Source organism: Canis lupus, chromosome 7 (assembly GCF_011100685.1).
Source record: "Canis lupus familiaris isolate Mischka breed German Shepherd chromosome 7, alternate assembly UU_Cfam_GSD_1.0, whole genome shotgun sequence".
Lineage (NCBI taxonomy): Eukaryota > Metazoa > Chordata > Mammalia > Carnivora > Canidae > Canis > Canis lupus.
Genome location: NC_049228.1, coordinates 13,695,548 through 13,721,672, shown reverse-complemented (window position 1 = coordinate 13,721,672; position 26,125 = coordinate 13,695,548). Strand labels below are relative to the sequence as shown.

General features: G+C 38.8%; 1 protein-coding gene across 12 annotated transcripts in view; it reads left to right on the top strand.

The window, feature by feature from the left end:
* The window catches only part of ACBD6 (acyl-CoA binding domain containing 6), a 207,642-nt gene extending 191,246 nt beyond the window's left edge, over positions 1-16,396 (top strand). For 3 of the 12 annotated variants that reach the window (XM_038542190.1, XM_038542189.1, XM_038542194.1), the window contains one exon: positions 16,101-16,396. In XM_038542190.1, the coding sequence (XP_038398118.1) occupies positions 16,101-16,130 (30 nt within the window). In that variant the 3' untranslated portion in view covers positions 16,131-16,396. Of the gene's footprint in view, positions 1-1,956; positions 2,029-16,100 lie in introns of all 12 variants that reach the window. The other 9 variants (XM_038542186.1, XM_038542185.1, XR_005361969.1 and 6 more) reach the window with 7 other exon arrangements.
* Positions 16,397-26,125: the final 9,729 nt, after the last annotated feature.

Genomic DNA, 26,125 nt, shown 5'->3' with positions numbered 1-26,125 from the left:
GTTTGTGTTATTTCATTTTTTTTATTCCCGTAGGAGCTAAGCAGAGAAGCCCAGATAGATACTATACACACAGTGTATCATATCTTAGGAATCCTAAGTTTAGGGAACTCTAGTCTATAATATAATGAGCTGCAAGCAAACCTGCCCAGCTGTGGCCCTGGAGAACATGTTATTTTTATTACATTGGACAGTAAAGAAACCTACCCTCTACTCTGGAAGGAAGCATTACCTCTGTAGTCCAAGGCTGTTCACTATACAGCCTTAAAAAGAGTCTGGAACAAAAGCTGTCATTATCTTTGCTCTCAAGAGATGCAGAATCATGAAGAGTCCCTTAGAGAACTGTCTTCCAGTAATAATCAGAGAATGTGGACTATAACATTTAGATATAATTTGACCTTATACATACAAAATATACATACACAATGCAGTATACAGGTAAAGGAATCTCGAGGCTCCTTCTAAAATAGAGCTTGGTGGGGCGCCTGGGTGGCTCAGTCAGTTAAGTGTCTGACTCTTGATTTTTGGCTCATGTCATGATCTCAGGGTCATAGGATGGAGCCCCATATCGGACTCCACACTCAGCAGGGAGTCTGCTTGAGATTCCCTCTGCCCTTCCCCCTGCTTATGTAGTTTGTCTCTCCCAAATACATAAATAAGTAAATCTTTAAAAAAAAAAAAAAAAAAAAGAGGTAGGGCTTTGGTTTACAAAATGAGGATACCAAAACTCAGGTTAATAAACTCACCTACAGGAGCCAGAAATTCAAGCTCACGTCTCTAGATTTGCTAGGAAAGAAGAGAAAAGCACAATCCCTTCCTGTGCCTCCTTCCACAGCACTCATTACTCCTCAGGCATGTTTTAGGTGATAATTCTGTCATTTAGCTCCTCTAACATCACCAAGAACTGGCTATTCTAAAACCTAATTTTTGACCCAGAAAAAAACTTTTCTTAGCCATATCCACAGTTGTGATGGTAATTTGGGACAACCAAGCATAAGTCAGACAACTACAGATAATGAGAAGGGGGAAATAAGAAACTTCACAATGAACGTGAGGCTTTCTGTGTAAAATTCAGGACTGTGCCTTTTTCCTGATGTCTGACTTTAAGAAGCAGGCATCTTTTTCTCCAGAATATTTGGCATTAGGTCCAGAGTTCACTGCTGTGCTTAGAGAGACAGCAGCTGCCAGTGCATCCACATGCTCTGCTGACTCAGCTCTGATCTTCAGCCCCTCATTTTTTGTTGCATCCACTCATTCAGATATTTGTAGTGCCTTCTCTGTGGCATGTGTTGTGCTTTCCTTTCTCTTCTCCATCCAGAAACTCGTTAACAGCTGAGTGAGACTGAATGGACCCTTGAAAATGGAAATGAGTCACTGCATGACCCCTAGTTAACCATTAGGGGCAAATGCCTCAGTAGAGGTGGGAATGTGTCCATTTTAAGGTCGATATATTGCAAAATGCATTTCTAGATAGCAGCAGGATTGGAATTTTCCAAAGGTCTTCCTGATTGGCTTCAAAATAAGTTATATTTTCTTTGCATGCTAACACAGAAAAATATCTAAGATACATTGTTAAGTGAAAGGATTAAGGAGCAGAACAGTGGTAGGTAGTGTGCTACCATGGAAAAAAATCTATACATATTGCTAGTAACTGCATAAGATACCTCTGGAAGTATACATGAAAAGCTAGTGTTGGTTGCCGAGGGAAGAGGAACTGCAGGGCTAGAATACAAGTATAGGATAAACAGGTTTTCCTATAAACCCTTTAATAACTTCTATATTTGGAGATTTTATATATATATAATTTGAAAATTAATTTTAAATTATTTTAAATCAGAATGTTATAGGCTCTATTAGTACTGTGAATATGACTTTCTTAATTAGATTTCATTCATTCAACAAATATTTTTGAGCACCTATTATTTGTTAGATAAAATATACCAAAAATCCTCTTTAAAGGTTCAGGGATGTGCCCAGACTTCGGGTGTCTTGAACTCCCACCCAGTATATGAGGATGTGACAACCATAATGGTAAGTGTGTGAGCTAACACTGCATCTAAAGTAGGGAAACTATGAGCTTGGGCTTCAATGCCACCAAACCCTGGAAATGATGCTTTCTGAATGAGAAAAAATGAGGTATTGGAATGGAGACCATCCTGGCACATAAGCCAGGATGCTCAAAGGGCTACACCCTCAGTTTAAAAAAAAATTATATATTATATATTATATATTATATATTATATATTATATATATATAATTACATTAGAAAAAGTTGGCCCACCAGTTTAAGAAAGGAAGACAAAGAAGTTTATCTGCCACACACCAGAATTTGAGTTGGGGGGGAAAGGCCCTATTTCACATGGGTTTGAAGTTTAAACTTACACTCTGATTGTTTTATAAATCATCAAGTGAAGAAATTAACAAAATAAGTGTACAGCTGGTTATGTCTGAGGGACTTGGCAAAAGCAAATGCTAAACTTTTCTTGAGGGACACATCCTCAACAAGGGCAGCACAAAATTCCTACAAGAAAGAAGCCCTGCTGAAAATGAGCTTATAATCCCAAACTACAAAATAAACTTAAGTGATCGTCAGCAGACATAGTAAACCTCAAGATTAGACTTTGAAGAACTTCAGTAAAATTACTGGATAGAAATTATCAGAAGTTTGTATAAAATCAGTGGGTGAAAAACATAAGAACAAGACATTCCAAGAAAGAATAGGCAGATTTGCAAGAGAACCAAATGAACTTTGATAGATAAAAAGTACATAAATTTTACAATGGATAGGTTAAAGTGCAAAATTGGCAGAAGTTAAAAAAAATGATGAATGGAAAGGTAGTTCTAAATGGCAACACAGAAGATAAAGAGATGGAAATGTGGAAGAGACACTGAATATTAAGTAATAAAGTCCAGCATTTTTAAGTAAGAGTTCCAGAAGAAACAAGTAGATAAAAATCAATATTTGAAGATATACTTAATTGATAATTTCTGTGATTGATAAAACACTCAGATCTTCAGATTCAGAAATTAGGAGATCCAATCAGATAAGATATTCATCCAATGGAATTCTATACAGCAATAAAGAAAGAACCATAGCAACCATAACATACAACACCTTAGATGAATCTCACAAACATACTGTTGAGTTCAAAATGCCAGACACAAAAGAATACATACTGTATGTATCCATTTATATAAAGATCAAAAAACGGGAAAAACTCAACATCCATTTCCTTGGGGAAATGGATAGGTAATATCTGGAAGAAATTAACAAGGGCAGCAGTGCTTCTGAGATTCTAATAATGGTCTGATTCTTGATCTGTGTGCTAGTTAGTTATATGGATACTTTCATCATAAGAAAATTTATATATTTGATTTTGGTACTTTTCTGTATTTAATTTATATATACTCTGATAAATTGTTTACACACAAAACCCCTCCAAACCCAGATAAAGGTGTTGGTGATACTGTTTTCATATACATAATCTTTCAACCTTTCCAACAAATGTCTGAACTAGGTCTTGCTTTCTTGCAAATGAAAAACTGAAGTCTGGTGGGGTCAAGTGACCTTGACAGGGTAACACAAGTTGTAGTAGCAGAGCTAAGACACTTGTCCAGGTCTTCTGATTCCACTTCCAGTCCTGTTTTCATAATTTCAATAATAATTACAGTATCCTTTTAAAGTAGACATTATTTTCTGGGAGATAATCTTTTTTAGAAATAAAAAAATTCTTTATCACTGGTCACCTTAGTGAGTCAAGGCTATTTTTCAAAACTGTGCTTTATCAACATCTGTGTCCATCCATGTGCTTTTATATTCTTATTTCTGTTTACTGGGAGTTTTTTTTTTAATTTTTTTTTATTTTTTATTTATTTACTTATGATAGTCACAGAGAGAGAGAGAGGCAGAGACACAGGCAGAGGGAGAAGCAGGCTCCATGCACCGGGAGCCTGATATGGGATTCGATCCCGGGTCTCCAGGATCGCGCCCTGGGCCAAAGGCAGGTGCCAAACCGCTGCGCCACCCAGGGATCCCTTACTGGGAGTTTAGACATGAATAAAAATTATCTCTGATTCAGGAATCCTGCCCAAAATTGATCTAGTGAAACAACCTCTATTTCTGTCTCTCAGAGTATATTATTCATTGCAGAAAGAACAAAACAAATACCATATTTATTATAATCAAGATAATTAAACACTAAAATAATATCATTAGTTAGGTGGTTTTGGCATTACAAACATATAAAACTAAAATATTCTGACAACTCAGGAATATTTCATGAAATTAATATTTTAAGTTTAATCACTTACAGGAGTGATTCATTTTTAATTAAGATTTTTTACTAGGTCACTAGACTTTTTTGCCAGTTTTTAAGGTCATCAAAATAGAGTTGGGCATGTAATAATATTAATAACCACTTTTATTAAACACTATGTCCTCGGGAATCTGGTGAGCATATTTTACCCATTTGGTCACATAGTATTGTTTAACTTTTTTTACATAATAGGTACTTCACAGCTTTTTTTTTTTATTTGATTTTAGGACCCTTAGCCTATTTCTGTAACTTTCATAAAACTCTAAGTATAGTTAAATCCAGTAGGTACAGAGACAATGTTGGGGATGTCTTAGGGGCTTAGCTATTATTTTTTATGAATTACAGTTTGGCTTGACAGCTGTCCTTGTGTTGACAGCTCTTCTGATTATAGCAGTTGTCAAACCCCATCCTTAAGCAGGTTGTAAATCCTGGCTTCTTCCGATTAAAACTGGGTCAGAGCCAATGGCAGGTTAACTAGAGGCCAGTATTCTACTACTGTATGTCCTCACTAGTTCATTCTAAGTGGGCTTTGCATAGCAGCATACTAAAACCCTTACCTGCCTCTCTTTTACTTTGGTGTTTTTTAATCTTCAGATATCTGTCCTCCTGTTGTTTTGTGATTAAACACGGTTCTTGCTGAAGAGTATATTAGTGTAAGTGTGGTCTTCCTTGTAAATGGCCTGTTAGCCTTCCCCTCCCCTCCCTCCACTGGGAATACTAACATCATTGCATCTGTGTCTCCCAGGGGAAATCAAGGCTTTTCCTTGCACGTGCAGTCATGTGATTTCAAAGTGGGCAGGCTTTGTATCCTCATGAGCCTTCGGTCTTCCACGTAAAGCACCATCTGTTCCGTTCCTTCCACACTGTTACAGGGCAGTGGGAGGAGGCATTAGAGTGAAAATAAATAAAATAAAAAAAGAAAGAAATTCATCATCAAAACCCTGAGGATTAATGGAGTCAGAAGGCTCACTGCTCTGAATGAAAATTCATCTTCACCTGTGCCAGTGTCAGGGCTGCCTCTATGGCACTTGACAAATAGAGGTTCCCAGGGTACCATAAATTCAGCAACTGTTCTAATCCCTATAGACTTGCTCAAGCTTTTCCGAGACAGGCTTATGACTGTTTTTGTATTTCCCAGCACATTGTGGGCACCAATATATCCCCTCATTAATTTGGTAAAATGTTAGCACCCTTCTCATCCCTCTCTCATCTTCTTTGCCTTTGTCCGTTTTGAGGGGATGGGAAGCTCACACATTTCTGAAAGATGACTCTGCCTTGTGAATTGTGCTTTACTGAAGATGCCAAAGGCGGAGAAATCAATTAACTAATGAATTTTGAGCAAATACTAAGTTCCGAGCACTGTGCTAGATGGAGAGGAGTATAGAACAAAGCATGTAATCAAGTAGTTCACCATCTAAGTGGGGATACAAAGCATACTTTTTTCAAAAACTATTCATTGGGCACCTGTATTTGCCAGTTGGCTCTGTGCTAAACATAAACATAATTGATGCCTTCCTCATACCGGGATGAGATTCACCTGTATGGTTTCCTCTTGTCCTTTAAATTAGTCTTCCTCTTCTATTCCTTTTTTTCTATTACAACTTCATGATTGTGTTCATATCAGTCTGTTTTTGTGTAAATCCCAGGCATTTGTTAATAAGACTCCTTTTCCTTATGGACACCATATCCTTCACTCTGAAGTGTTCTACAACCCTGAATTTCCTCATTTGGTTTTTTTTTTTTTCTTTTCTTTTCTTTTTCTTTTCTTTTCTTTTTTTTTTTTCTTAAATAGGCTCCACGCCCAGTGTGGGGCTTGAATTCATGACCGCAAGATCAAGAGTGACATATTCTACAGACTGAGCCAGCCAGGTTCCCCCTGAACTTCCTAATTTAAACCTCACTTCATAGTTAGACTTGAACTAAAATTTCATTCACATTTGTTAGGTTAGGGGATTGTTAGGTAGCCTCAATAGCCTTTTCTCAGCTGGTTGGCTGTGGTCCTGTAGATGTGGAACTTAAAAACTTAAGCTCTGTTTTTGAGTTAGTACTCATATATTATATCATATCTCACTGTTGGAAAAGTCACTTCACTATATAGCATATATGAAATTAATGCCTCTTTGTCTGAGATGGCCAGCTTAGTGTCTTCTGCCATACATATCTGTTTAGCCTTGATCTTCATGCTTAGGAGTCTCAAGTATTGGGTTACATTTGAGAAGTGTGAGCTGATAATGGTAGTTATTATCCTGTATTACAGATTTATACACTGGGAAATTTATTCCTCCAATACTCCTTTAAAAGTTCCAATTTTAAAACCTAGCCAAGTGTTTCTTACAATAAGTGGAGGCAGGAATGCAGGAACACTGAGAAACTACCACCTCTGAGGACCTAAGACTGAGACCAGCCCAAAAGGATAAAGAACTCCTTTCCACTTCCACATGGGAATTGCCATGAGTAATAAGCAATAGCACCCCTCCGGGGATGGAGCAAGCGTGCAGAGAGGAACTCCATCTGCAGTAGACATGCAGAGACCACTGAAAGCTGAGGATGGGGCAAGAGTATTAAAAAAAAAAAACCCACTGGCACCTGAGGCAACACATGAAGCATAGAGTAGCAGCAGCCCGCAGCTGGAGGAATCTGAAGTGTGTGATGCATTGAAGTTATCTATAGCAACAACAAAACCCAAACTCAGTTCAACTGCTGACCAGATTGACTCAATACCTATACGATGGCATGACAGTAAAAGAGGCATACCGATTTCTGGGTGTAAATATTGTTATTTAATGTACCCTCTACCGTCCTTCTACATACAATGTCCTTGCATTCAGTTGAAACTTATGAGACACAGAGTAGCAACCTAACTCAATGTCACGTTACAAATCAGTAATTGACAGAGCAAGTAGATAAAAATTCAGCAAGAGTATGAAAGAACTGAACAATACTATCAACCAACTTAACTTGTCATCTATAGATCTTTAGAACATCTATAGAACATTCCACCTAATAAACAAAATACATGTTTCAAGTACACATGGAACACTTACCAAGATAGACCATATATTCTAGGCCATAAAACAAACTTCAGCAAATATTTTAAAAATCATACAAAATTTGCTCTGTGCCCACCACAGAATTAAATTAGAAATCAGTAACAGACATATATCTGTAAACCACCCCCGACACACAATTGTCAGAAACTTAAACACACTTCTAAGTAACTCATAGGTCAAAAACAAAATTCCAAGGGAAATTACAAAATATTTTAAACTGAATGAAAATAAAAACACTCTGTCAGAATTTTGGGATGCAGCTAGAGGGAAATTAAATGCTTTTATTAGAAAAGAAGAAAGTTCTCAAGTCAATGACTTAAAATTCTACTCTTCAAAAGTTAGAAAAGAGCAGCTTAAGCCCAAGATAAGCATAGGCACGAAATAAGATCAGAAGTCATTGTAATAGAAAACCAAAAATCGGGATCCCTGGGTGGCTCGGCGGTTTGGCGCCTGCCTTTCGCCCAGGGCGCAATCCTGGAATCCCGGGATCGAGTCCCGCGTCGGGCTCCCAGCATGGAGCCTGCTTCTCCCTCTGCCTGTGTCTCTGTCTCTCTATCATGAATAAATAAATAAATAAATCATTAAAAAAAACAACAACGAAAATCATTGAGAAAAATCCATGAAATCATTGAAAACCTTTGAAACTGATAGATCCCTAGCCAGAGCAGTATAAAATAATAATAAAAAGAGAAACATTACCAGTTTCAGGCATGAAAAGGAGACATCTCAGGTCATACAGATGTTATGAAACAAATAAAGGGACATTATCAACAACTCATAGCAATAAATTAGATAACTTAGAGGAAATGGACATATTTCTTAAAAGACACAAACTCAAGAGAAATTGGTAACCTAGAGATCCCTATATCTATTAAAGACACTGAATCTGTAGCTAAAAACTTTTCCACAATAAAATCCCCAGGCTCTGATTGCTTCACTGGTAAATTCTACTAAATGTTTAACATCAGCTCTTTCAGAAAATAAAAGACGGAATGCTGTCAAAAAAAAAAAGAAGGAATGCCATCCAACTCATTCTATAAAGATGACATTACTCTAATACCAAAGTCAGAAGAAAACTCTAGAGGAAAAGAAACCACAGGCCAGCATCTCCCATGAATATAGATGCAAACATATTTTTAAAATATTTATTTATTTATTTATTTATTTATTTATTTATTTATTTATTTATTTATTTATTTATGAAAGACCATGAGCAGGGAGAGGGGCAAAGGGAGAGAGAATCTCAAGCAGATTTCTTGTGAGCATGGAGCCCAATGCAGGGCTCAGTCTCATGACCCTGAGATCATGAGCTGACCAGAAACCGAGAGTCAGATGCTCAACCGACTGAGCCACCCAGGCACCCCAAAGCAAACATCTTCAATAAAATATTAGCAAAGCCAACTCAACAACATACAAAAAGAATAATAAATCATACTCACATACCTTTATGCCAGGAATGCAAGGTTGGTTCAGCAATTGAAAATCTTTGTATTCACCATATCAGCACATCAAAATCAAAACAAATTATCATCTCCATATATCTAGAAAAAAAAACAGTTGACAAAATTCAACCTCCCTTCATGATTTAAAAAAAAAAAAGTGCAGCAAAATAGGTAGGGAACTTCCTCAACCTGAAGTAATTAGTAGCTAACATTATTGTTTTAAAGATTTTATTTATTTGACAGAGAGCACAAGCAGAGTGAGTGGCAGGCAGGGAGAGAGGAGAAGCAGGCTCCCTGCTGAGTAGGGAGCCCAATGTGGGGGCTCCATCTCAGGACCCTGAGACCATGACCTGAGCATAGGCAGATGCTTAACCAACTGAGCCATCCACGCACCCCACTACATTCTTAATAGTGAAAGGCTTTCCTTCTGACCAGGAACAAGGCAGAGATGTACACACTCTCCCCTTTGATTCAACATTGTACTAGAAATCCTTGCCAATGCATTAAGGCAAAAGAAAGAAGTCAAGGGGGATCCCTGGGTGGCGCAGCGGTTTGGCGCCTGCCTTTGGCCCAGGGCGCGATCCTGGAGACCCGGGATCGAGTGCTGCGTCGGGCTCCCGGTGCATGGAGCCTGCTTCTCCCTCTGCCTGTGTCTCTGCCTCTCTCTCTCTCTCTCTGTGACTATCATAAATAAATAAATTTTTTAAAATTAAAAAAAAAAGTCAAAAGCAGATGGATTTAGAAGGAAGAAATAAAACTTCATTCACAGATACATGACACCTATGTAGGAGACCCCCAAAGAATCTATTTTTTAAAAAGCTATTAGAATTAGTAAGTTGAGTTCAACAAGTTTGCAAGATAACAAATCAATATACAAGAATCAAAAAACTCCCATACACTGATAATGAACAATTAGAAACTAAAAGTTAAAAACTCATGGTCAGTATGAAGAAATCAACTGTTTTCCTATATACTTGCAGTCAACCAATTGGAAATTGAAACCTCAAAAAATACCATTTATAGTAGCCTCAAAAAATGAAAATCCTAAGATAAAATAAATGCACAATTTATATGCTGAAAACTCCCAAACACTGTTGAGAGAAATGAAAGGAAATCTGAGTAAATTGACAAAGATTCTGTTGTTCATGGATCAGAAGACTTGATGTTGTTAAGCTTTCCATTCTCCCCTAAATTGATCTATATGCACTCTCAATCAAAATTCCAGTAGGACTTTTGAAAAAATTTATAAGCTTATTCTAAAAGTTATATGGGAAAGGAAAGGACCCAGATGGAGGACACACCCTTACTTCAGGACTTATTATATAGTGACAGACATCAAGACAGTATGATGTTAGTATAAGGATAGGTGTGTAAATCAATGAAACATGATAGATAACCCAGAAATAGACCCAATTACAAATGCTTGATTAGTTGATTGATTAAAACTTTTAGAGTAGTTATAGGTTCATAGCAAAATTGAGCGAAGGATACAGAGATTTTCCATATACCCCTTATTACTTCACGTATAGCTTCCCCTCTAAAGAACAAACACTCCCTGTGTGTTTCTCCTTTAGTCTCACACCACCACCACACTTCACTTCACTTCTAGTCACCATGTGTGTGATGTTTTTTCGTCACAGCAAGCAATCTTCTGCAACACTAGCTGAGTATTCTAACACTTAATTCAGACATTATCTACCTTCCCCCCAGTCCCACAAGACTACACCTCTGCCTTCAGATCACAAGCCCCAAGTTGTCACCTGCACTTCTAACTGATCATCTACAAATTGGGATTTCCATGACCCCTTCCCGGTTTTGATAATTTGCTAGAATGGCTCACAGAACTCAAGGTAACATTTAGGTTTACTGGTTTAATATAAAAGGATGTGATAAAGGATACAAATGACCAGTTGGAAGAGATGCATTGGATGAGATATGGCACGGAGAGGACAGAGTTTCCATGCCCTCACCAGTAACCACCTTTTAAGTACTTCCATGTGTTCAGCAACCCAGTTCCTAAACCCCCTACTTGGAGGGTTTTTATGGAGGCTTTATTACATAAGCATGATTGATCATTAACTCAATCTCCAACCCAGCCTCTCTCTCCTTCCCAGAGGATGGGGGTTGGGACTGAAAGCTACAAGCTTCTAATTATGGTTGGGTCTTTTGGGTAACCAGCCACCTTCCTGAAGCAATTCAAGAGTCCACTAAGAGTCATCTCATTACAACAAAAGATATTCCTATCACCCAGGAAATTCCAAGTAACTTAGGAGCTTTGTCACAGACCAAGTGACAAGATCTAGTGCTCTTATCACTTAGGAAAGCCCAGGGGTTTTAGGAGCTCTGTGCCAGGAACTGAAGATAGAGACCAACATATATTTTTTTTGTTATTTCTCACTCTCATAATCAACATCCCTCATCAAAGTGGTACCTTTGTTACAGTTGATGAACCGCCATACCATACAATTATTATTGTATCATACTATAATCACCCTAAGTCCAAAGTTTACAGTATGGTTCACTCTTGGAATTGTATATTCTGTAGAAAAGGAAAAATGACATGTACCCATCATTATAATTTCATCCAGAGTGTTTCCACTACCCTAAAAATCCACCACACTCTGCCTGTTTATCCCTCCCTCACCCCCAGACTCTAGCAACCACTGATCTTTTTACTATTTCCATAGTTTCGCCTTTTCCAGAGTGTTCATATTGTTAGAATCATACAGTGGGTAACCTTTTCAGATTGACTTCTGTCTTTTGGTGTTGAGTATTATTACATTGCCTGGATGTACCATAGCTTATTTATCCATTCACCTACTGAAGGACATCTTGGTTGCTTCCAAGTTTTGGCAATTATGATTTAAGCTGCTATAAACATTCATGTGCAGAATTTTTTGAGTGGACATAACTTTTTAGCTCCTTTGTGTTGATATTAAGGAGCATGGTTGCTTAATCATATGGTACGGATATGGTTAGTTTTGTAAGAAACTGCCACGCTGTCTTCCAAATGGCTATGCCATTTTGTATTCCCACTAACAATGAGTGAGTTCCTGTTGCTCCACATTGTCACCGCATTTGGTGTTGCCAGTGTTCCACATTTTGGCCATTCTAATAGGTTTGTTCTTTTAATTTGCATTTCCCTGATGATATGATGTGGAATACCTTCTGCATAAGCTTATTTGCCGTATGTCATCTGTGGTGAGGTGTCAGTTAAGGTCTTTAGCCCAATTTTTAATCCAGTTACTTGTTTTCTTATTGTTGAGCTTTAAGAGTTATTTCTATACATATTTTTTAAGATTTTACTTATTTATTTGAGGGGTGTTTAGGTGGCTCAGTCAGTTAAGTATCTGCCTTTGATTCAGGTCATGATCTTGGGGTCATGGGATTGAGCCCCACGTGGTGCTCTCTGCTCAGCGGGGAGTCTGCTTCTCTCTCTTCCTCTGCTCCTCTCCCCTGGCTCATTGTCTCTCTCTCTCTCTCTCTCACTCTCTCAAATAAATAAATAAATTAATTAATTAATTAATAATTGATCAATCTATCTTTAAAAAACTAGATGTGGGGCTTTATCCCAGGACCCCAAGACCATAACCTGAGCTGAAGGCAGACACTTAATTGATAGAGCCACCCAGGCGCCCCAGGAGTTATTTGTATATTTTAGATAATAGTCCTTTATAAGATGTGTCTTTTGCCAATATTTTCTTCGAGTCTGTGGCTTGTCTTCTCATTCCTTGACCATTGTCTTTTGCAGAGCAGAGGTTTTTCTATTTTAATAAAGTCTCAGCTTATCAACTATTCCTTTCATGGATTGTGCCTTTGGTGTCATGTCAAACATGTCATATCTAAAAGTCATTGCATACCTAAGGTCACCTCAATTTTCTCCTATGTTATCTTCTATGAGTTTTATATTTTCTATCACTATAGTATCCCCAATATTTATCATATTTCAAACCAAGATTATTTCTCCCCCTCCATAATTTTCTTCTTCTGTTCCCTTCCTACTCTTCCTTCCTATGGTTCCTTATTTTAGAGATAATGTCACCAACATCTATGTCATCTCCAAGATTGAAAACATAGGTATCATCTTTGGTTCTTGTAGTTCTTTTGCTCAATATTATTTTTAAAAAAGAGAGAGAGTAGGGGGAGAGCAGAGGGAGAGAAAGAATCTTAAGTAGATTCCACGCCCAGCACAGAGCCTAACATAGGGCTTGATCTTACCTCTCTGAGATCATGACCTGACTTGAAATTAAGACTCAGAGGCTTAGCCTACTAAGCCACCCAGGCATGCTTGCCCATTGTTCTTTTGGATTGATTTGTTAACGCTTGTTAGATATTAAGGGTATTAGCTCTTGTATGTGTTATATATGTAAATATGTTTCCCAGTTTACAATTTACCTTTATATATTGTATTTTGTGTGTGTGTGGTATAGCTATTTTAAATTTTTATGTGTTCAAATTTTTCAGTTTTAGGATTCTATGTATTCGGATTTATGAGTAATTTTCTTTATGGTATCTGGGTTTCATATCAAGTATAGAAAAACTCAGGCCATTTTATTCAGTAAACATTGTGATCACAAGTGGTGAGCCTGTGAGCTTTTCAAAAACCTCTAAAAATATTTGAAACCTGAAATAAAATATTTTTTGTTCCAAAAAACAAAAACAATCGCAACATATAAATAATTAAATAGGGCAGCCTCGGTGGCACAGCGGTTTAGCACTGCCTGTGGCCCGGGGTGGGTGTGATCCTGGGGACCTGGGATCGAGTACCACGTCAGGATTCCTGCATGGAGCCTGCTTCTCCCTCTGCCTGTGTCTCTGCCTCTCTCTCGCTCTCTCTGAATGAATGAATAAATAAATCTTTAAAAAAAATAAATATTAGTCTATAAATAGAACATTTCAGCTTCATTAATTATCACATTTAATGTTCACAAACATTTTTTAAAAACCCATCCAGTGCTTTGCTGTGTCCTATCCACATGAGTGTCAGTGGCTCTCTTATTCAGTCCCTTCTTTATATTCATGCTGACACTGGCTAATTTCAGTCCTCCTAAAATGGTCATGGTCTCCCAATTGGTCTACCTGCCACAAACTTCTAGGCAGTCCAAATCACTCTTTTTGGAATTATCATCCTAACACAGAGGCCAAATCATGCCCCCCCCCCCTTATAAATGCAAACTTTAGTAGAGCACTCAAAGCCACACGTCTCAGCATGGCTTAGTAGGGCTCTCACAGCCCTGCATAGTTTGCCTCCAGTCTGCCTGCTCCACTTTTGACTGCCCCTATTGCTTCCCAGAGCCGGGCAGACAGTTCCCTCAGCACTCCTTGTACACTCCACGATGCCTTTCTGTCTCCACTTACCTGCAGATTTACTCTGTCCTTCAAAGCTCAGCTTACATACCACCTACTTGTGTTTTTCCTGATCCCTCAAGTTCTCCACCCACCCCACCCCACACTTCCGTGCAGGTATATGTGTATGTATGTGTGTGTGTGCCACAACAGTTATTCTTTTGTGTCAAGAGTGTCCAATTTACATATTAGTCTCCCAGCTGTTTAAGAAGTTCCACAGAGTAGGAATCTTATTGCATCCTTGATAGGTCTGGTATAGCATGTACTCAGTGAAATGTCCATTGAATCAAACTCCTTACTATACCCTTCTTTCTTTCCCTGTTTTTCTTTTTTTTTTTTTAACTTTTGTTGTTGCTATTATGTTACATCATACTATGAAAGTGTATATTTATAAAATGTATATGAAGAATTTAAAATGTAACTTGAAAAAAATGTACCCACCACCTAGCTTAAGAAATGGAACATTGTCAATATCTTTGAAACCCCCTGTGTGCACCTATCCAATCACATGGCCTTCCTCCCATCCTCTCTCCCTATGATTGAAACTATCGTAAATTTTATATTAATGATTTCCCTTACAGTTTCACTCCATATTTGCCTCCCTGAACAGTGATGTTTAGTTTGGTCTATTTTAAAATTTTTGTTTAAATGAAATCATACTGTACATATTCTTCTGATTTCTTGCCTTCAACGTCATGTTCTGGAGGTACACTCGTGTATAAAACTATAGTTCATTAGTTTTCAATGTTGTATGGTATTTTATTCATTACTCTGAATGGGCATGTGGGTTGTTTATCATTACAAATGGCGCTGCTACACACGTTCTTGCAAATATCCCCTAGAGAACATGCGCACACACATTTCCATGGAGTGTGCCAGTAGGAGTTGCATGGCTGGGCTGCAGGGCCCACACGTGTGTAGGTTTAACATGCAATGCTAAGCTGTTGTCCATAGTGACAGCACCAACGTGCACTTCCAGCCACCCGGAAGGGGCTTCCCTCATGCCAGCCTTCTTCAGGGCTTCCTCTTGTCTGTTCTTAATTTCCACCTACCTAGTGGGTATGAAATGGCATCTCCAAGTCTTCATTTTCATCTCCCTACCTACTAATGTGGTTGTTCATCTTTTCATATGTTGATTGCCGTTTCTGTTTCATCTTGTATGAAATGCCTGTTTTGCCTCTAGCCCAGTTGTTTCAGTGCATCTAAATTAATGGATCTTTGTTTCCTTGCTGATATGCGATGCCAGCATCGTCATAAATCAAGTTTCCATGTATGTGCAAAACGATAGATGGCTCTCCATCCTAGCCCTTCGGTCCGTGTGTCCTTCCTGGAGGCGATACATGCTATCTTCATAATACATTTCCATTTCTCTAGGTCCTTGTCACCTTTCTGTGCCTTGTGTGATTGGGGCCATTTGTTATTTTTTTAAACAAGTCAAAGTTCTGTAGCAGGATGGTCTGGTTACTAGGCCAGCTTTTTTTTTTTTTTTTTTTCATTTACAAATATTAAAGTTTAGTCAGTTACCCCATTTAATCCCCCTTCAAAGACAAAACAAACTCTTTCCTTTTACATTTACAATATTTTTAGCCTTTTGGCGTAGCCTACAAACCTATCATTATTCTGATCAAAGTAAAATAGATAAACACTATTTTTGTTCTTTCCCTCATCCCATCCTTAAGAATAGTCTAAAAACCTCACAGTTTTAAAAAATGTGTTTGTTTGTTTGCTTCTGGGCAACCAAAAAAGGTAAATTTGATTTTCCTAACACTTGAAAATCCACTCTAATGGCCAAGTTCTTATCACAAGGCCCGATCACCCACTGGCCACTGTAACATTTCTCACTGTTCAAGATTCCCTATTGCTCAGCACTTGGCTTTCCTGGGGAGTACAGTTGTTTCTCTTTGTCTCACAGTAACCTTGTTTTCATATTTGTCCATTTTCCTGTCAGCTGCTGCCTGTGAGTTTTTGGACATTGTAGAGCTGCTGCTCCAGTCTGGCGCTGACCCCACTCTCCGAGACCAGGATGGCTGCCTGCCAGAAGAGGTGACAGGTTGCAAAGCTGTTTGTTTGGTGTTGCAGCAACACACGACTGGCAAGGCTTAATCAAAAGACTGGAAAACCACAGTCTGTAACAGCATAGAGCTTCAATAATGAAGGAAAACTGCAAAGATAATACTTCTTTTACCACCCATCTTTGGTATACATTGGCTAATAAAATCAGTTCTGAGGAACTGGGATTTTGAAGTCTCAGCAATTCATTCTCCCTGCATCCATTCCAGCAAGTACAGTTTTGGTGATGAACATGTGTACTGTGCATAATACAATTCAATTCTGCTGAGCGTGCGCTGAAATTTATCACTGTTCTAGAGGGTGGGGCAAGGAAGAGACACATCGTATTTCACAATATTAAACATGGCTGCTCTTAAAAAAAAAATACAGAAGCAAAATATGACTGACAGTGCTACACTGACAATTAGGGAAAGTTGCAGGAAATCCCAGTATGGTAGAGACCCAGTGATCTTCTGGTATATTACACAGCTGGTCTGAATAGGTGGCTAAGATGTCTTTTTTTTTTTTTTTAAAGATTTTATTTATTCATGACAGACACAGAGAGAGAGGCAGAGACATAGGCAGAGGGAGAAGCAGGCTCCCCACAAGGGGAGCCTGATGAGGGACTCGATCCCAGGACTCCAGGATCACAACCTGAGCCAAAGGCAGACCACTGAGCCACCCAGGCACCCCAATGTCTCTTTTTGGCAGACAGAATTGATCAGATAGAGAAGGAAGGAGGGGTGTTAAGAAAAAGCAAACAAAAGAGAAAGGGTAGAATTTTGTTATAAAAGGGATCTAGAAGTCAGAGGAATAACCAGGTTTACTGAAAACCTTGGGCATTTTAGAATAAGATTCAGCATCCTCACTGCAGGATCTAAGCACAGATTCCAGAAAATTCACTGGTGAGGTCAGGCTTCCTTAAACTCACCTTCACAAAACCAGGAGGTATTTCCCAAAGGCCCTTTTAATTGGCTCTAATGTCCCCTGTCGTATACTGTCTCTGGAAATGAGCTCAGGCCTGAGCTGGGAGGCTGCTTTGAAATGTGAAATAGCCCATAATGCTCCAGTGCTTCGCTATGATTGTAGTTGTTTCTGAATACCAGGAGAGCTTTTATTTTTTAATTAAAAACATAGACGAGTACACCACAATGTTTCTCTAAAGGACAGTCAAGTATGCCACTGTTGAAACTGGCTCCCTGTGTTTTCCCCCTTTAAGCCTCAGGAACTCCATCTGGGGAATTCTGTGACATTTCTCATTACATAAGGAAAGCAGATAGTTGTCATAGGAAGAGAAATGAAGTAAGAAATGATTTGAGATGCAAAGATGACTATTTAAAAGATAATTTTTCCACCGTGTCACTATTAAGAAAAGTAATAAACTTGCTTAGTGGAACCCTCAACAGTGGACACAATTTTCATTAGCTCCAACTAACCTGTCCTTCTGGAACAAGCTCTTTCAGAGCAGAAATGAGGCATATTAATGCTGCTGCTTATTTTGTGATTTTTCTAAGCTAATTTCTTACTTTCTGAGATGTAATCCAAAAGCATTCACCAAGACTGTTCATTCTTTAAATGGTTTCTTAATTATCTGTGGAAGTGATATGCATGTTAGTACATACTGAAACACTGCTGTAATTCTGGTAGAGTTTTCTATTCATTATCTGTTCTTTTCCCATAATCCTAGCCACACTGTAACCTGCTATTAAGCTATCCTCTCTCATGTTTCACATTCATTGTATTTTAACAAACATTAATTAGTTAGAGTAAAAGTGACCAAGGTGTTGCATGCAGCTTTCATTAATAGTACTTGGTGCATTTTTAGGACATTAGCAAATCAAAAAGTGTTTCATTCATTTCAGATTTACAGGGTAGTTATTGAAGCAGGAAGCTATCAGGAGCTCCTTTTTTCATTTCTCTTTTGTAATTTGACCTTAAAATTTCTTTAAAAAAAAAAGATTTATTTATTTCAGAAAGAGAGTGTGCAGGAGGGCAGAGGGAGGAGAGAGAGAGAGAGTCTCAAGCAGACTCCCCACTGAGCACCAAGCCCAACTCAGTGCTCAGTATCATGACCCTGTGATCATGACCTGAGCCCAAACCAAGAATCAGACACTCAACTGACTGAGCCACCCAGGCGCCCCTGACCTTAAAACTTCTTATACAAGTTTTTTTAACCTGTTTTGGCACATCTAAAACTATATAGATTGTTTCTAAGCAAAGAATATAGCTTGTTTTGTATTCATTTTATTTTAAAGGTTTCAAATTTACATTCAAAGCTGTCACTAATAACAGTCATCAAATTTATATTTTCAAGAGCTAAAATCATTTTCCAAAATCTATATTCTTTTGTCCCTGGTATTTGAATTTTCGAAAACCTTACTGTCATAACAATCTGTGGATCATCTCCCTATGGCTTACGGGAAAGATTTCATCCAGAAATGTTGAGAAAACTGGGTCTTGGTTATTGAATTATGTAGTGCATCACACTTCAGCCAGACCATGAGTTCCACTGGCAAAAGCTGCAGTAGTTCCCACCAAACAAAGAACACGAATTTACTGGAGCAGAAAGCAGCTAACTTTCCTAGATACATGGCAAACCATCTTCAAACCATCTTTTCATATAGTTTAACAGGATAAAACTAGTACATAATTTAGTTTAGCATAACTTTGGTTCCACTATGCATAATTTTTTTCCTGGACAGATTAATAATGTTCAAGCCAATTAATATTTTAAAATATTATAGAAAACCTTTTCCTGAAGGTTCACTTCTGGTCATGACACAAGTATTTCAAAATAATTGTTGGTGTGTTTGGGGTTTTTTTTGGGGGGGGGGGAGGGAAGGGGGGTAACATTTACTGGAATTGGAATTCAATTTACCTCATCCTTGGTTCAAACTCTCTAATTATTTTTATTGTACATAGTATTTTAAAAATTAAGTCTCCACTGTGTTCTCAAGCCAGAAACTAGTTCAGTTGGAGTGGTCATAAAGTGGTAAATAACTAAAGATATTTGTCTGAGTTATGAGTAGTTACTTTTTGCTACTTTACCATTTGAATTTTCTAATCTGTTTATAGATTGCCTTTCTATTCTTACCTCATTCTCAATTCTCAAGAAGATAAATTTTCTTATCTTCAGGCCACATCTGTATGTCTACACATAAAAACATACCTAGCCCCATTTTTCTATGTTCCTAAAAACCATAACAGGAAATTTGTTGCTTTTTTTCTCTTTTCTTGCCTGAAGATACTGTGATCAGTACAACACGAATGACTCTTTATTTTTTATTCATGACTGTCATTTACTTTGCTTTCTCCCAACTAATCTAAGAGGCCCTGATTGCCTTCACAGTAGTTTTGGTACACACTAGTGAAAAATGAGGGATAAAAAGAGAACCATGTAAATAATTATTAAAGAGGAGGCAGAGAAAAATATGTGAATCATTGTTATCTTCAGAACGCTTGTTGCTTGAGTCTGCTAAATCAGTGTTTTTAATTCTTGGGGAGTTCCAGATCACTTTGAAAAACCACAAACCTCTTCCCTAGAATACGGTGTTGTGTATGGAATTTTGAAAAGTTCACAGGTCTCCTGAAGCTCATCTGTGGAATCTCCAGGGGTCTGTGGATCCCACTGAGAACCCTTTTCTTCTGACTTCTTGTTACAGTATATCAAGAATGAGAAATCTTTTGTTGATTGACCCTATTTTCATTAAGCGCTCCTACAAAGCAATAATGGGTTGTTGCCATGCCTATCTGAAAGAATGAGAGAAGCACTTTTTTTTTTTTTAAGCCACTGGCCAGATTTCAGTGGTATACATAGACTGCAGTTTTATCAGTGATCACCACATGGGGAAATTTTTAAAGAGACATTTGCCAAAAAGTTGGACTCTGACCTCTTTGACCGCTGGTTGAATGGAGGCTGCTACAGGACAGAAATGAGCCCACATGTTCAATTCTGAGTGACTAGTGATGTCTTTTCATATGCATTTAGCTTTTTTGACTTTTCAGAGTGCTTTCATGACATTATTTAATCTGTCAGCCCTCCATAGTAATCCTATCCAGTAGGCAGTACAGGTTTTAAGGCCATTTAAACAAGGGTGAATTGAAGATACAAACAGGTTACTTAAATTGCCCAAGATCACAAAGGAGTAATAGAGTCACAGGACCAAGTCTACTGAATCTCAGTCCTGTGTATTAAGACCACAAAACTCATGTAAAGTTTTAAAGCTCTTCCTCTATTCAGCCAACAGGTAATGTATTTTTTGAGTGTCTACTGAATGGCAGACACTACTAGGCCACTATCATCCCCTTTTCCCATTATCCTGGATATTTAGAATGACATGATGTTATCTTAAGATATTACATGAGTTATCTTAAAAAGTCTCATAGAAATTCATCAATTGGGCAGCCTGGTGGCTCAGCGGTTTAGCACTGCCTTCAGCCCAGGGCGAGGTCCTGGAGACCTGGGATCGAGTCCCACGTCAGGCTCCCTGCATGGAGCCTGCCTATTTCTGCCTCTCTCTCTCTCTCTCTCTCTCTCTCTCTCTCTCTCTCTCTCATCAGTGGAATAAATTCTGGGGCTGGTGGGTAGATCCTAGGCTACAAGATTAAGACTCTGGAACAAGGGAATAAAATCTGCCTCAAGTCAAGGCAAAGATTCCTTTCTGAGAAATGAAGTTACTCTGATATAGAAGAAAATCAAGATGCTAAAAATGCTTCCTATTCTCTCTGTGTGTGCGTCTCTCATGAATAAATAAATAAAATCTTAAAAAAAATTCATCAATTACTTATGAAAAACTATTTTTAACCTACCATAACTATGTTTCAAAGATGAAAGAAGTCAGCCACTGGCCACATATTGCTGTTTCATAAGCTAGTCAGGTAGAAGGATAACAACCATAGTATAATATCTGGAATTGAATCTATTGTATCTTTTTTTTTAATGTTTCAGCATTTTCCAACTAAAAGGTTGCTATAATCAAGTGAACCTTTCTATTAAATGGGTATTTCTTAGTTTCCTGCCAGTTTTAATTGCTGGGCTATGGGTTATTATTTCGTGTACAGTATCTCTGACGATTAATGAGCAAGGTGAATGATTATAGCCAAGCTGAGCTTGGGTTGCAGAAGGGGTTAGTGCCCAGGCTAATATGTGCTTCATTTGAACATGAAGACTTTCAAATGTTTATTTAACATTTAACAGTTGAAACATGAAAGCCTTCATCAAACTTGAAGTCCCCGCCCCGAATCCCCTTCTTAAATAAATGTTTATCACAGAATAGGTATGTAACCCACTAGCCACAATTTAGTAATAAAAATATTGAATTTAAATATTTGTTGAGTGAATCTCAAATCCCAATTCCTAAGGTATTTTGGATTAAATGTTTTAATGGTAGTTACCATATTGTATTTGATCTATTCTAAGGCACACTTTTTTTTGGTGAGTGATACATAAACTAATGTATCTTACAATAGATATACATCTTACCTTCAAGGACATAAAGGTAATTATACCTTTTTTTTTAAATTATACCTTTTGTACAGGATCCTGTGCACAAGCATCTTAATGGAACCTCAGAATAATTGTAAAAGTAGGAAGAGTTGATATTTTCTGTTTTGCAAATGAGGGACTTGAAACTCAACTGTTAGGGAAATTGTCTGAGGTTATATAAATAGAAATACTAAGCATGCTCATCTTTTTATAGGCTTCATTATAGGTAAAGCATTATAATATACATGATCTTATTTTTTTTTCAGAATCAGGGTGATTATCCAAGTTTTGTGATACCAAGTCAAAAAGTTTTCCCTGTACCACATTATCAGGATAAGCTACAGTGGAAACAAAAGCAACCACACTCAAAGATATATTCATAATCAAGCCCCTTCATGGATTTTATATATACACACTGGATTTTGTCCTTATGACATAAAAAGCTTTCAGTGTAGTCTGTTGGAATCATGTGACTTGAAAATTATGATCATTATTGGAGATTTACCATAAGCATCTTTAGTTATTTTAGTAACCTTTCACAGTTCCCTCATCAGAGAGATTTTGGGTCAAAGTATAGTGATTATCAGACTGATGATAATAATCAGCTTCCTTGTTATACTCATCACCTGTTTATTATGCATCAAGAATGATCAGTTTTTCAAATATGCATTAATTGGCATTACGCTAAAGGATTGAACAAGAAGAGCTATCTAACCTCATCTTTATTCAGTTATACTTGAAATATTCCTGTCATGCTCCTCCCTGGAAAGTAGAACTTAATGGTTTGTTCACCGGTAGTTATTGGGAGTTCATGGCTTTTTAGTTACTATTTTTACTTTTATATATAAATTCTCCAATAAATAAATAAATAAATAAATAAATAAATAAAAATAAATTCTCCCAAACTTTCTTTCCTGTGTTTTGTTTTATCACTTTTCTTGGCACAATTATAAATGTCATTATTTTACATTGGTTGCTCTCTCTTCTTTGGGGATTCATACACTGAAGTCACTTCTGAGGGTGAGTCCCTTCCTCCAGCAATAGGAAGCCTCCAGGCCCCCAAAGCTAGATTGGGATGTTCATAAGGTGCGTGCTAGTTTATACGCAAGACAGAATCTTCCATTCCGATATTTTGGCTACGTGGTCTTAGAAGAAACGAACACGAGCTTGCTACCGAACACTGAGATTAAGAACCAGATGGGGTGACTGAGTGACGGGCACTGAGGGGGGCACTTGACCCGATGAGCACTGGATGTTATGCTATATATTGGCAAATCAAACTCCAATAAAAAAATACAAAAAAAAAAAAAAAGAACCAGATGGGAAGCATCCAAGGAGCTGCCCCTGGTGACATCATGTGCCTCGTGGTGATGCAGGGCCCGGTGGGGGCAGGCCCGGTTGAACTAGACCTCCTGCCCGCAGTGGCTGCGGGCCCGGCCTGGGCCTCGGCGGCAAATCCGCCCTCCACGCCGCAGCCGGGGTTTATCTGTCCTCTCACTCTGAGCAATCCTAGTTTCCATTTTAATATTTAGAAGGTAGGTTCCGTTGATGGACGCTCTGTGTAATAAAAAGCTCTCTGAGAGTACATGTGTGCACGCACACCCGGGGCCTCGCCAGGGCCCGCAGCTCTCACCGAGGAGGAGGGCCCCAAGCTTAGTCCCGGCTCCGTTTAGAGCACTTTAGCTCCGTTTGTGAGTTTGGAACCCTTCCAAAAAAAGAAGAGAAAGACATATATTATTGTTTATAAGCTGCTTTATTCTGCCAAACCTTAACTGCACAGACTTGTGGATTGCTGTTTAAATCCCTCAGTGCCTTTAACTACCGATAGAGAAAGTGGTTAATGCGCATTCTGAACGAAGCTTGGCATCCACTCCAGGAAATCACTTTAATTGTGAAGCATTAAATGTTAAAATGATTCTAAAAAAATAATAAAGCCAGCACACATATTGAGTATAAAAGTCCTGGCCCATCAGTAATATAGGTTCCTGGTTATCATATCCCTCTAGCCTGGGTGAGCTTAAGCCGTGCAGTTGACAGGTGTGGAGAAAGTGACTTTCAATTCCCTAGGTCGCTATCTGCAGGCAGCCGCCCATGAGCTGGCTAGCAGGCAGGCGGTCTTCAAGGGCTCCACTTCAGAGGAGGGGAGGGAGCTGTCAACTTTATAGATGTTTGTTTTTCTGGAATAGTAAGCTAGTCCCAGGTGACTAAAATATGAGATTTAACCCCAAAGTCCTTGCCTGGGCTTTCCATGCTATGCTGAAGCCATCTGTTGAAACCTATTTACCATTTTAATGACCTTTAAAAAAAAAAAAAAAAAAAAGCCCTGCTTATTTCTAGCTCTAAGTGTGTGCCAACACCACTTTTTTGGGGTCTGCATTTTATCTTTCAGGAAGTAATTCCCAGCCTTCGCAAAATCCCCAAACCCCTCCCAGCCAACCAGAGATCCAGGTCCAGGATTGGCAAGCAAATGAGAGAAAGACAAACCTTTAAAAACAAAAAAAACTTTCCCTAGCTCTAGAGACAGCCCGACCTGTATCAGTCTTGAAAATTCTGACCAGTTTGGTGGTCTGCTGAACAACCTGAAGTACGAATAAGTCACATGGGAACCTTCTTTTAGGAACCCCCTTCATGAGAAGGAGAAACATAGATCCTGTCAGGAGTGTCCTGTGCCTTGTTCATTTAATTACAAAAGAACATACCAGTTAATAGCACACCAGCATCCAGGGTTTGTGCTCGACGGGGGAGCTGGCCAAAGGAAAAATCATCAAAGGAAAGGGTTCTAAAGGAAGATCCTGAAATCACATTGGACAAAATTGAGAGAAGAAAATGAACGCAAAAGTCATACAGGGATGAGTGTGACAAGCAAAAGCCCACACCCACTTCCTTTCAAAGGATGCCATGCACTGTCCTAGAGCAGGAGCGGATCACATGGGAGATTTTTATTTAATAGTTTGGATAGGTTATTTTTATTCCTTGTTTTAGAAATATAATTTAAAATATGTCCCTCTTCCTACTGACTAGTAGGGTTTTTTTTCTTCAGGAGCAGTGCCTACTGCCTACTTCCCTGAGGCAGCAACCACGAGCACAACCAAACAGGCACCCAGCCTGTTTGGCTCCTCACTGCTCCCTGCACAGTGGGCAGAGGACATTATGAAGAAAAGCACCAGGAGTTCCAAAGGATAAAACTGAAATGGCATTCTTCTAAGGAGGTGTGGCCAAGGGACCCCACAATCTTCCTTTTAGGCTGGAAAGGACAGTTTTGAAACTATACCTCAGTTAGCAGATCTGAGGAAGTACGTTCAGATATGTTAAGGATCACCTCTCATGATTGTACTTCTAGTTTGGCAATCAGTTAAAATTTACCACACAGTGACTGATTAGCCTTTGATCTCTTATTATCCTTTTCTGATTTTAGCTGAGTAGAATCCTAGACCTAAGGAGAAAGAAAAGCAGTGAAAACAGTGAGTGTTGAGCCTTCATGTGTCCTCCTGAGCTTGTCTTATTCTTTCTAGCCAGTGATTTCTTCCCTATATTCTTCTTTAAGCAGTTATCTTTTTGAAAAGCCACTGTCAGAAAATCACACTCCACAGGAGCTAGTTTCTAGTGACCAAACCAAAAAAAAAAAAAAAAAAGACTAGATCATCTGCTTCCTTTTTGAGCCAAGAACACGTTTCATAATTCCAAGAAGTTACTAGATTGCCGTTGTGGTGGAGGCCATGTATGCAGAGTACAAAGTGGAAATGGTCCAGTGATTGTCAGCCTGATATACTCAAAATGATTGCTGGCGTACAGAAAGCAAAGACTCAACGTAGACAGGCTGGTGATGAGGAGTTTGAGGATGGAAGACTAAGGACGTGGTGTGTAGGGCATTCACTAGCAGAATTCTCGGGCCCCGTTATTAGTGCCTCAGGAATACTCAGATGAGTAATTACATTTAGGAGCAGCAGAGACCTTCACAGCCACTTTGTGAATTTCTGTAACCACCACCCCTGGGACTGGGCTAGTGGAGGAAACACGTCCTCATGTACAGCACTCTTGCTTTCCTCCTCCAACCTCCGCTCCCATGTGATGCTCCCTCTTCACCCGGCCTGGGTACCTTCTCAGGCTAACAAAGTATGTGTCACAGGAGCTGATTTAGCAAAGGACTGTAATTCCCTCTCCTGAGAACAGATTTGGATCTTCACTAAAAGACTTTTAAGCGCCCCAGGAATCTCACTGGGTGTCTGCCTGGGAGGCAGTGTCTTTCCCGTGTGACAGCATAGATGTGGGGCACGGCATGCGTCCAGGAGTTACACAGTCAGGACAACCTGGTGGCAGCTTTAGACTGAGGACTCAGGAGCCCAGAGCCCAGCGCCCGGCCCTTGTCCCTAAGCAAGTTATTCTTGTGGGCAGTGCTACACGCAAAATACGATGACAGAGGGCAGCCCGGGTGGCTCAGC